Source organism: Heptranchias perlo, chromosome 18 (genome assembly GCF_035084215.1).
Source record: "Heptranchias perlo isolate sHepPer1 chromosome 18, sHepPer1.hap1, whole genome shotgun sequence".
In the NCBI taxonomy this organism is placed as follows: domain Eukaryota; kingdom Metazoa; phylum Chordata; class Chondrichthyes; order Hexanchiformes; family Hexanchidae; genus Heptranchias; species Heptranchias perlo.
Window position 1 is genome coordinate 4433702 of NC_090342.1, and position 12019 is coordinate 4445720.

At 44.3% G+C, this 12019-nt stretch overlaps 1 protein-coding gene across 1 annotated transcript in view; it reads right to left on the bottom strand.

Annotated features, from left to right (window-relative positions):
* Window positions 1-12019, bottom strand: part of pah (phenylalanine hydroxylase) — a 55205-nt gene that overhangs the window by 15329 nt on the left and 27857 nt on the right. The window contains exons 5-9 of the mRNA XM_068000023.1: window positions 10632-10699; window positions 6777-6973; window positions 4663-4798; window positions 1373-1442; window positions 99-155 (exon numbers count right to left, since the gene is read on the bottom strand). Of these exons, the coding sequence (XP_067856124.1) occupies window positions 99-155; window positions 1373-1442; window positions 4663-4798; window positions 6777-6973; window positions 10632-10699 (528 nt within the window). The remainder of the gene's footprint in view (window positions 1-98; window positions 156-1372; window positions 1443-4662; window positions 4799-6776; window positions 6974-10631; window positions 10700-12019) is intronic.

The window sequence follows — 12019 nt, forward strand, 5'->3', positions numbered from 1 at the left end:
CTTTCTTCCTCATTTGCGCATCTAGATTCCATTAGGCCTGTCAAAATTTAAATGACAGACAGGCAAAAATGAAGTCAACACAGTGACTTTCCACTTACTGTTGCAAGCTTCTCAATGTATTCATCTGGGGCACCCAGAGATGCAAGTCCGATTTCCTGCAGGAATTAGGGAGGAAAACAAATACGGGGTGTTCAGTAACAGCCCTTAAGTGAAAGACGTTTACCAACCAGAACGCGAGATAGAATCAGGTGAGGAAAGCCATTCGGCCCATCTTTAGCTCATTTGGAAAGTAAGAAACCCATTGTGTTTCTCCCCCCCCACCCCCAAATCAAATGTTCATTAAATAATTCCAGGGTTTTTTCCTTCCATTACCCAACCCAGAGCCCATCCCGTGCTGGGTGGAAGAACTCTTGCCGTCAATCCTAAATTTTCCCTTTTTACGACAGCAACAACCACTTTGCGTTCGCACTGCGCCTTTAATGTAGAAAAACGTCACAAGGTGCTACACAGAGGCGTAGTCAGACAAAAATGGATGCCGAGCCAAAGAAGGAGGGGTGCCTTGGTCACATGGTGAGTTTTACGGTGGGTCTTAAAGGAAGAGAGAGAGATGGAGAGTTGCACAGGTTTAGGGAGGGAATTCTAGAGTTTAAAGCCCAGGCAGCTGAAGGCATGGCCGCCAATGGTGGGGTGAAGGGAATTTAAACCTGTGTTCTCTTGACCTACTGTCACAGTTTAGTTTAAAGATTTATGCATCTATAAAGGTGATCTCTTTTCAAAGCCGAAAAGCCCAAGTTTCTCCAGTCTTTCCTCATAACTCAGACCCCTAACACTGGGGAACAATCTCTGTGGCTCCTCTCTGAACAGTTTGAATGTGTGCCTTGTGTCTCCTCAACCAGAACTGGAAGCGGTGCTGAAGGTGTGGTCTGACCAGAGCACTGTCCAGTCAGACGTTGCGGAGGAGAAGGCACGCACTGGTAAATCTTTCTCTCCAGTGCTCGCGCTGCTGTGCTCTGTGCCCTGCTGGCACACAGCAGGGCTGGTTCCCCGATCAGGCAACTCCCAATGAGGAGCACTGGCTGATGGAGCAGAGGCCCATACACCTTTCAGCAAGGGGTTTCCTCAACAGGCATGAGGCCTCTAATTAACATATTCAAGAGCCTTAACGCCCAAAAAAATGGGCCCCATGGAATTTAGCAATGGGACCGTGCCCGCACTGGTATTAAAGAGTCTCACTGGGACAATGCCATCTCACTCATGGCTTCCACGGACCAGAAACCGGAGAGACCAAAAAGTATTAACACATTAAAGCACTTATCACTACACCGATATTTTGAAACGTCCCAGGATGTAATTTGAAGTGTGGTGCACTTACCTGTGAAAACTGGGCAAAGCTCAGGTCGGCAAAGAGTGGCACATGTCCTAGCAACTCATGGCACACGTCCCTAAAGATGGGAAGCAACACATTAAAGGGTAACGTCTTTTTCCTTGACTCGCCTAAGATGATTAGAACTGATTTAGATACTGTGGGATGGAACATGGCCCTGTTGTGACAGCTGTCTGAGCTGGAAATGAATTGGATTAACCCTCTTGCTCTTCTATTTTTAGACCGGTGCGTCCTGCTTTGTAAAGACCCTCTGAAATTTTTGTTATGTTTAGTGAGCTCTTTTGAAACGGACTTGTGACCAATTCTTTGGCTTTGGTGAAGTCAATGTGCAAGTAGGTGCTGTAAGGAAAAGGGAAGGAGAGGACCAGAGGGGAACAGAAAGGAAAGGAAGAAGAAAAGAAAGAATTTGAATTTATTTAGCACCTTAGCAGATAGCTAGGCCATCGCAAAGTGCTAGTCATGGCTCAGTGGGTAGCAATCTTTGCCTCTGAGTCATGAAGGTTGTGGGTTCAAGAGCCTTAGAGCAGCATAATTTATGATGACACTTTAGTACAGTACTGAGGGAGAGCTGCACTGTTGGAGGTGCTGTCTTTTGGATGAGATGTTAAACCGAGGCCCTGTCTGTCCTCTCAGGTGGATGTGAAAGATCCCATGGAACTATTTCGAAGAAGTGTAGTCACTGTTGTTATGTAGGAAACGCGGCAGCCAATTTGTACACAGCAAAGATCCCGCAAACAGCAATGAAATAAATGACCAGTTAATGTTTTTCTGGTAGTGTTGGCTGAGGGAGGAACGTTAGACAGGGCACCAGGGGATCTCCCAACTCTTCACAAGATCATAAGATAATTACTGACCATTCAGCCCATCTTACTTCGCCCATCCAGAATGATCCAAAAGCCCATCTCCCACTCCCACTGCAGCATCCAGCTGTTTCTTAAAATGATTCCAGTGGTTTTTGTCTCCACTGCTCTATCTAGGTGTCCCTTCCACGTGTTGATTACTCTTTGTGTGAAGGAGAATTTCCTGATATCAGTCCTAAATTTGCCTTTTACTAGTTGGAACCTGTGACCCATGTCCTACTCTCCCGACTTAATTAGAATTTGAAGTCAAAGGAACAGTAAACCGGGGGCGGGGGAGGGGGAGTGTAAAACGGGCTATTGATTCACTGTCCTTTGCTTCGCTTGGCCTCCCAAGATCAATATCACCCCCATGGAATACAAAAACTTGTAGGAACCCTTAGATGGGCTGCATTTGGAGGGTTGCAGGCAGTTTTGGGCACCTCATTATAGGAAGGTTATAAAAAGCAATGGAAAAGGTGCAGTGTAGATTCACTCGCATGTGACCAGAGGTGAGGGGCTGCTGTTATGAGGAGAGACGTGAGAAGTCAGGGATTTTTTTGTTGGAACTGAGAAGGTTGAGGAGCGACTGGATAAAAAATAAATAAAAGAAAAACTTGCATTTATACAGCACCTTTCTCAACCTCAGGACGTCCCAAAGTGCTTTACAGCCAATGAAGTTTTTTTTTGAAGTGTAGTCACTGTTGTAATGTAGGAAACGCGGCAGCCAATTTGCGCACAGCAAGGTCCCACAAGCAGCAATGTGATAATGACCAGATAATCTGGTTTTAGTGATGTTGGTTGTGGGATAAATATCGGGCAGGACACCATAGAATCTTACAGCACAGAAGGTGGCCATTGAGCCCATCGTGCCTGTGCCGGCTCTTTGAAAGAGCTGTCCAATTTAATCCCACACCCCAGCTCTTTCCCCCATAACCCTGCAAATTAATCCTCCTCAAGTACATGTCCAATTGCCTTTTGAAAGTTCCTATGGAATCTGCTTCCGTCACTCTTTCAGGGAGTGCGTTCCAGATCTTAACAAACCTCTGTGGAAAATTCCTCCTCATTTCCCCTCTAGCTCTTTTGCCAATTATTTTAAATCTGTGACCTCTGGTTACTGATCCACTGGCCAGAGGAAACCGTTTCTCCCTACCCGCTCTATCAAAACCCCTCGTAATTTTGACTACCTCTATTAGGTCTCCCCTCTGCTCTAAGGAGAACAATCCCAGCTTCTCCAGTCTCTCCACATAACTGAAGTCCCTCATCCCTGGTATCGTCCTGGTAAACCTCCTCTGTATCCTCTCCTAGGCCTTGATGTCCTTCTTAAGGTGCGGTGCCCAGATTTGGACACAATACTCCAGCTGAGGCCTAACCAGTGATTTGTGAATGTTTAACACGACAAAGGGAGAACTCCCCTGCTCTTCTTCAAAATAGTGTCACGGGATCTTTTACATCCGCCTGAGAGGGCAGAAGGATAAAGGCCTTTAAGATTGTTAAAGGTTACAATCGGGTAAATAATGATAGATTGCTTCCACGGGTCAGCGAGATGGGGGACAAATTTAAGATAATCACAAAAAGAATGAAAAGGAGAGGTTAGATAAAATGTCTTTACACAGAGGGAGGTTAGAATATGGACTGAAGAGTCTACCATTTTTTTAAAAGAGGAATTAGACGGTTACTCGTAAAAGAAGAACATTTAAGAGTATGGAGAGTGAGTAGGAGAGTGGGACTAAATGGGTTCACATGGAGAATTATATTGGCTTATACTCAAAGGCCTGCGGCCCTGTTTCTGTGCAGGAACATTCAGAAATTTGGCCACTGAAGTCAGTGCACCTGCTCAATTTTCCATCCATTATGGCCCATATGTCGTTGCTCAAATTCCTGTGCATGAGGAGCAGCATGAGGAGCATCTCAATCCATAAACGTCTAAATCTTGGATTCATTCCTTGAGTGAGACTCTGCAATGGAAGCAGAGTTTTTAAAAATTCAATCTTGGCATGTGGGCGTCGCTGGCGAGGCCGGCATTTATTGCCCATCCCTAGTTGCCTTTGAGAAGGTGGTGGTGAGCCGCCTTCTTCTGGAACCGCTGCAGTCCGTGTGGCGAAGGTTCTCCCACAGCGCTTTTAGGTAGGAAGTTCCAGGATTTTGACCCAACAACCATGAAGAAACGGGCGATGTAGGTCCAAGTCAGGATGGTGTGTGACTTGGAGGTGATGGTATTCCTGTGCCTCTGCTGCCCTTGTCCTTCTAGGTGGTGAAGGTCACGAGGTCGTAAATCCTACTGTTAAGAACGTTGCTACTTTTATATTAGATTGTGGGGACAACAAAGTATTGAGATAGCTGACACACATGGAAGAATTTCACTCCACCACCTTTAAAAAGTTCCAAGTTTCTATTTTCCCCACAAACAACGAAGTTGCCGGTTTAAAAAGGAACACTTACGGTTCTGGGGTGTACATCGGTTTTGATCCATGTCGGATATACTGCGTGGAATGAAAGACGCGGAATGCGAGACCGGCCAGGAAATCCCGGGAGGACAGGAGACCAGCCACAGGACGCAGACGGAACCCAGTGCAAGCTTTAGATGATGAAATAAAAGGTAGGAGTCAGTTTATTTGAACATGTTAAACTTGTATAGAACTTGGGTTAGACCACACTTAGAGTACAGTGAGCAGTCCAGTCTCCATATTACAAAAAGGATATAGAGGCACTGGAGAAGATGCAAAAAAGATTCACTAGGATGTTAAAGACATACTTGCTCTCGAGGCAGTACAAAGAAGGTTCACTCGGTTAATCCCGGGGATGAGGGGGCGGACATATGAGGAGAGGTTGAGTAGATTGGGACTCTACTCATTGGAGTTCAGAAGAATGAGAGGCGATCTTATTGAAGATTGTGAAGGGGCTTGATCGGGTGGATGCGGTAAGGATGTTCCCAAGGATGGGTGAAACTAGAACTGGGGGGCATAATCTTAGAATAAGGGGCTGCTCTTTCAAAACTGAGATGAGGAGAAACTTCTTCACTCAGAGGGTAGTAGGTCTGTGGAATTTGCTGCCCCAGGAAGCTGTGGAAGCTACATCATTAAATACATTTAAAACAGAAATAGACAGTTTCCTAGAAGTAAAGGGAATTAGGGGTTACGGGGAGTGGGCAGGAAATTGGACATGAATTTAGATTTGAGGTTAGGATCAGATCAGCCATGATCTTATTGAATGGTGGAGCAGGCTTGAGGGGCTGATTGGCCTACTCCTGCTCCTATTTCTTATGTTCTTATGTTCTTATGTTACCAGGATTGAGAGGTGAAATCTATCAGGAAAGATTGAACAGGCTGGGGCTCTTTTCTCTAGAAAAGAGAAGGCTGAGGGGTGACCCGATAGAGTTCTTTAAGATTATGAAAGGGTTTGATAGGGTAGACGTGGAGAAGATGTTTCCACTTGCGGGGGAGACCAGAACTAGAGGCCATAAATATAAGATAGTCACTTATAAATCCAATAGGGAATTTAGGAGAAACTTCTTTACCCAGAGAGTGGTGAGAATGTGGAACTCGCTACCACAGGGAGTAGTTGATGCGAATAGCATAGATGCATTTAAGGGGAAGCTAGATAAACACATGAGGGAGAAAGGAATAGAAGGATATGCTGATAGGGTGAGATGAAATAGGGAGGGAGGAGGTTGGTGTGGAGCATAAACACCGACATGGACCTGTTGAGCCGAATGGCTTGTTTCTGTGCTGTCCATTCTGTCTAATTCTATGTAAGATGACCTGTTTCTGAATCATTTTCCCTTCATTTAACAAGTATCAAAACGACAACACATAAAAAATCTTGACGGGCCAAACTTTAATCTTCGTAAGAACCAGGTTTTTGTCAGTTTAATTTATAAGGGTACATTTTCTGACTTGGATTCAATTCTCACCTATTTTGACAACTTGTGTGTTAATGGACTGAAAATCACGGACTGTAATTTCATGGTATATTCCTGGTAGAACATGTAATTGGAAAATTTACCCTTGAGATACCCAATCCTCCATAAACTTCGGCTTAACCAAAACTCTGCTGACCGCATCCTAACTCGCACCAAGTCCTGTTCACCCATCACCCCTGTGCTCACTGACCTACATTGGCTCCCTATCCACCAATGCCTCAAATTTAAAATTCTCATCCTTGTGTTCAAATCCCTCCATGGTCTCGCCCCCTCCCTATCTCTATAACCTCCTCCAGCTCTACAACCCTCCGAGAACTCTGCGTTCCTCTAATTCTGGCATCTTGTGTATCCCCTGATTTCCTTCGCCCCACCATTGGCAGCCGTGCCTTCAGCTGCCTAGGCCTTAAACCCTGGCATTCCCTCCCTAAACCTCTCCACCTCTCTACCTCTCTCTCCTTCTTTAAGACGCTGCTTAAAACCTACCTCTTTGACCAAGCTTTTGGTCACCTGTCCTAATATCTCCTTATGTGGCTCGGTGTCAAATTTTGTTTGATAACGCTCCTGTGAAGCGCCTTGGGACGTTTTACTACATTAAAGGCGCTATATGAATGCAAATTGTTTTTTTATTACTCACACTGTAGGAACTTGGAGATCTCCTCAAGTTGGGGAATATTATGCTCCCGATAGCCACAGTATTGCTCCAGCAATGGAAACACGCGGTTGTGTTCATGGCAAGCATGGGTTGGGTAAAGTGTCTTTAGTTCTCGAAATACAGTATTCCAGGTGTTCTTCTCATCCTCTGTGTACTCCACTTTGGGAATGACTTCACCACTGTGACAGGACAGGACGGAAAATTTACACAACTCTAATGTTAACCACGCCATAAAAACTGAAGCTGAGAGATCGGGGCCTCCAATCGGTGAAGTTCTTGCTTGAATAATTAACACACTCGTACGAATTTAGGAACAGGAGGAGCCGTTCAGCCCCTCGAGCCTGTTATGCCATTCAATGGCTGATCTGTATCTCAATTCCATTTACTCGCCTTTGTTCCATATTCCTTAATCCCCTCACCCAACAAAAATCTATCGATCTCAGTTTTGAAATTTTCAATTGACCCCCAGCCTCCACAGATTTTTGGGGGAGAGAGTTTCAGATTTCCACTACCCTTTGTGTGAGGAAGGGCTTCCTGACATCACCCCTGAACGGCCCAGCTCTAATTTTAGACTAGATTCCTGTGCATTATCACATGTGCGTTAACCCACTGATTAACATCTGTGTGAAAATAGTACGAGTTAAATGTCCAATTGGAGGTTCCACGCTGGTGAGTCCAATAACTTAAGCATTTAACTTAGACTTGCTTTACAAACAGAAGGTAATTTCTCTTTTTTATCTCAACTCTCTTTTGGCCTCTTCTCCTTTTCTTTGTACTTTTATGATTTTGTTTCTTCAATTGCTGGGAAGCTTGTCCCTGTTGCTCAGATTCCGTCAGTCGTCCTGTGACTCAACTCAATGACCAGCCAACCTCCTCCTACCCAAAACTGTTTTTGTAGCAATGAAACTGCTCATCTGGTACAAAGATGATGAATCCCCTGAAATGTCCACAAGCTGCCTTCCTTCCCCTTCAAGCCTTCTCCCTCTCACAACATTGCCGTTGTTAGTTGGACCGAGCTGCTCTTTTGGACTAATATCAGTTGCAGCATCTTTGACCTTGCAAAGGGAAACTCGAGGAGCCAAACAGATAATGGCGGCAGATTTCAGAGGGATGAGAGCAGATTGGAAAATTGGGCGCAGAGGTCAGCTTGCCTGATTCGTGGGTGCTCTCAATTTTCTGGCCACCGCGCTCGTAACATCAGGAATGCCACAAATCGGTTCATGCCAGCTCAGATCTTCAGTTCCCACTCGGGAAGGATATATTGGCCTTGGAGGGAGATGCAGCGCAGATTCACCAGGATGATACCGGGATTTAAAGGGTTAAATTACGAGGCTAAGTTGCTTAAACATGGCTTGTATTCCCTTGAGTATAGAAGGTTGAGGCATGATCTATTCAAGGTGTTTAAAATGATAAAAGAGTAGATACAGAGAAACTATTTCCTCTGATGGGGGAATCCAGAACAAAGGGGTACAGTCTTAAAATTAGAACCAGGCCATTCAGTTAGTGGAAAGTGTAGTGGAAATCTGGAACTCGCTCCCCCAAATGGCAATGGGTGCTGGGGGCCAACTGAAATTTTCAAGACTGAGATCGATAGATTTTTGTTGAGTAAGGGTATCGGGATATGAAGCAAAGGTGGATTTTTTTTTATATTCGTTCATGGGATGTGGGCGTCACTGGCGAGGTCGGCATTTATTGCCCATCCCTAATTGCCCTTGAGAAGGTGGTGGTGAGCCGCCTTCTTGAACCGCTGCAGTCCGTGTGCTGAAGGTTCTCCCACAGTGCTGTTAGGAAGGGAGTTCCAGGATTTTGACCCAGCGACGATGAAGGAACGGCGATATATTTCCAAGTCGGGATGGTGTGTGACTTGGAGGGGAACGTGCAGGAGGTGTTGTTCCCACGTGCCTGCTGCTCTTGTCCTTCTAGGTGGTAGAGTGATGGGGTTGAGGTACAGATCAACCATGATCTAATTGAATGGCGGAGCAGGTTTGAAGGGCTGATTGACCTCCTCCTGTTCCTATACTCACAGGGAAATCACACGTGGGCAGCTTGTCATTTCTGTCCATTAATATTAACCCTCACTACATCTGCATAATTACTACCTCGGGGCCAGAAGGAGGCCATTTGTCCCATCTATGTTCCTACTGCAAAAAACTAGCACATCAAATTTTCAGTCAAACCAGAGAGAATTTGCAAGGAGCTTCCTTTTGAACAAATTGTCTAATTTACTTCCTTTGGTTTAAATGGGGGGGGAAAAAAATTAATTTATACTGCTCGCCGCAGCTGTGATAGAATAAAAGTGGAATATTAAGAGATAGATTACATCAGCACACCAAATGACTCATCATTATAATATTGTGTACAATCCCCACTTAAATGTAAATTATAACCTCTTCAGTGTTTCGATGAAGATTGCTCAGAGCTGCATCATTCAGTATGCAAGCCTTTGTAGTGTGTCTGATGAAGCTACGCCATTAAACAACAAAGCTTGCTTGCATAATAAATATATTTATAGGCTCAGTTCCATTTATCACTTCTGCTAGTCAAACGAGAAAAAAAAGGACAAATGTATTTGGGATACAGAGTAAATGTTAGCTATTTACGGACATTTTGTCATAGAATCTTACAGCATGGTAGGAGGCCATTCTGCCCGACATGCCTATGCCGGCTCTTTGAAAGAGCTATCCAATTAGTCCCACTCCCCCCTGCGCTTTCCCCATAGACCTGCAAATTTTCTCCCCTTCAAGTATTTATCCAATTCCTTTTTGAAAGTTACTATTGAATCTGCTTCCACCACCCTTTCAGGCAGTGCATTCCAGATTGTAACAACTCGCTGCGTTAAAAAAATTTACTTCTCATCTGTGGACACGTGGCAGATAAAATTTAATGCAGAAAGATGCGAAGTGATACATTTTGGTGGGAACAACGAGGAGAGGCAATATAAACTAGACGGCACAACTCTAAAAGGGGTACAGGAACAGAGAGATCTGGGGGTATATGTGCACAAATCATTGAAGGTGGCAGGGCAGGTTGAGAAAGTGGTTAAAAAAGCAAATGGGATCCTGGGCTTTATAAATAGAGGCAGAGAGTACAAAAGTGTGGAAGTCATGATGGACCTTTATAAAACACTGGTTCGGCCACAACTGGAGTATTATGTCCAGTTCTGGGCACTGCATTTCAGGAAAGAGGTGAAGGCCTTAGAGAGGGTGCAGAAGAGATTTACTAGAATGATTCCAGGGATGAGGGACTTTAGTTACGTGGATAGACTGGAGAAGCTGGGGTTGTTCTCCTTGGAACAGAGATGGTTGCAAGGAGATTTGATAGAGATATTCAAAATCACGAAGGGTCTAGACAGAGTAGATAGAGAGAAACTGTTCCCATTGGCAGAAGGGTCAAGGACCAGAGGACATAGATTTAAGGTGACTGACAAAGGTGACATGAGGAAAAACTTTTTTACACAGCGAGTGGTTATGATCTGGAATGCACTGCCCGAGGGGGTGGTGGAGGCAGATTCAATCATGGCCTTCAAAAGGGAACTGGATAAGTACTTTTAAGGAAAAAATTTGCACGGCTACGGGGAAAGGGCGGGAGAGTGGGACTAGCTGGATTGTACTTGCCAGCGCGGACTCGATGCGCCGAATGGCCTCCTTCTATGCTGTAACCTTTCTATGATTCTATGATCTTCCTCCACTGGCTCTTTTGCCAATTATGTTAAATTTATGTCCTCTGGTTACCGACCCTCCTGCCAACGGAAACAGTTTCTCCTTATTTACTCTATCAAAACCCCTCATGAACCTTATATTCCATGAAATGTAGAGGAGAGGCACTTGCTTTACTCACTGCCTATAGCTGTACGCAATGTCTGCAAACTCCTTCCTGCGAGCTCGATACACTGGGTCTGTAAAACCCTAAGAATGAAAAAGCAATAGGAAAAGCTCAGACTATCATTGAAACGGCAGGTCCAGTGACCGAGACGGCATGTTTGGGATTGACACAAATAAAGTGCAGCTCTGGATGTACACCGAGAGTGATCAGGCAGTGTCTAATTCAACAAATGCCTAATGATCATGTTGATGATCTGGAAAAGATGCCCCTTTGTAAAACCTAATGCATTTTCGTTAAGTAGAGTAATTATATCTTATTGTGTTACCTCAATTACACTAATAACAGCAATTTTTACTGCACTGGCAAAAGTCCACAACCTTATTCTGATGAAAAGCAACTTATCTCAAAAATCTACAGCTGTCTGTAATTTGCATTTGTGTGTGTGTGTGTGTATTTATATATGTATCTGCATGTATATTTGTGTGTGTATATCCATGTTTGTGTGTGCATATATCTGTGTGTGTGTCTATCTATATGTATATCTGTCTTTGTGTGGCTATCCATGTGTATACCTGTGTATGTGTGCCTATCCATGTGTATACGTGTATCTTTGTGTGTATCTTTGTGTGTATATGCGTGTGTATCTGTGTGTGTGTGTGTGTGTGTGTGTGTGACTCACACATCCTACATCAGGAAGAGAGATGGGTCAACACCTGGACAGAATGTGGAGAAAGCATCCATGAGGAATGCATTTGGAGTGTGAGTTGATGTGTAAAAGATCCCATGGCACTATTCAAAGGAAAGCAGAGGAGGTGTCCTGGCCAATGCTTATCTCATCGTTGTTTGTGGGATCTTGCTGTGCACAAATTGGCTGCTGTATTTGCCTTCATAACAGCAGCGACTATACTTCAAAAGTAATTCATTGGTGGTGAAGCACTTTGGGTAGTCCGGAGGATGTGACAGGCGCCATATATTGCAGGATCTTTCTTCCTATCTATGTGAACGTACTGGTGAAAATTTCTAGCCCTGTGATGCTCTCATTCCGGTGATTCACCACAATTTAAAAAATATTTTTTGAAAGCTATCTACAAATCAGCATTCAACATCAAAAACCCATTCTGAGAATATAGTTAACCTATACTTTGGTGACAAAGTTTGTTTAAACCGATCAATTGCTTTAAAAAAATTTTTTTTTTTATCCTCCTCCTGGTTTTTAGATTTATTTTTGCCCATCCTGTTTAAGGGTTTACTGTTTCTCACCCAATCACGAGCAGGCTAGCCTCCTGGCCTACTCCCAGGCCTTTATTGACACTGCTCTCAAACTGAGCTACAGGAAGTGTTTGAGAGCCCAGAAATTGATGGTGCGTTGTGCCCGCTTCTGGGCCTAAAACCGGTACAAAGCA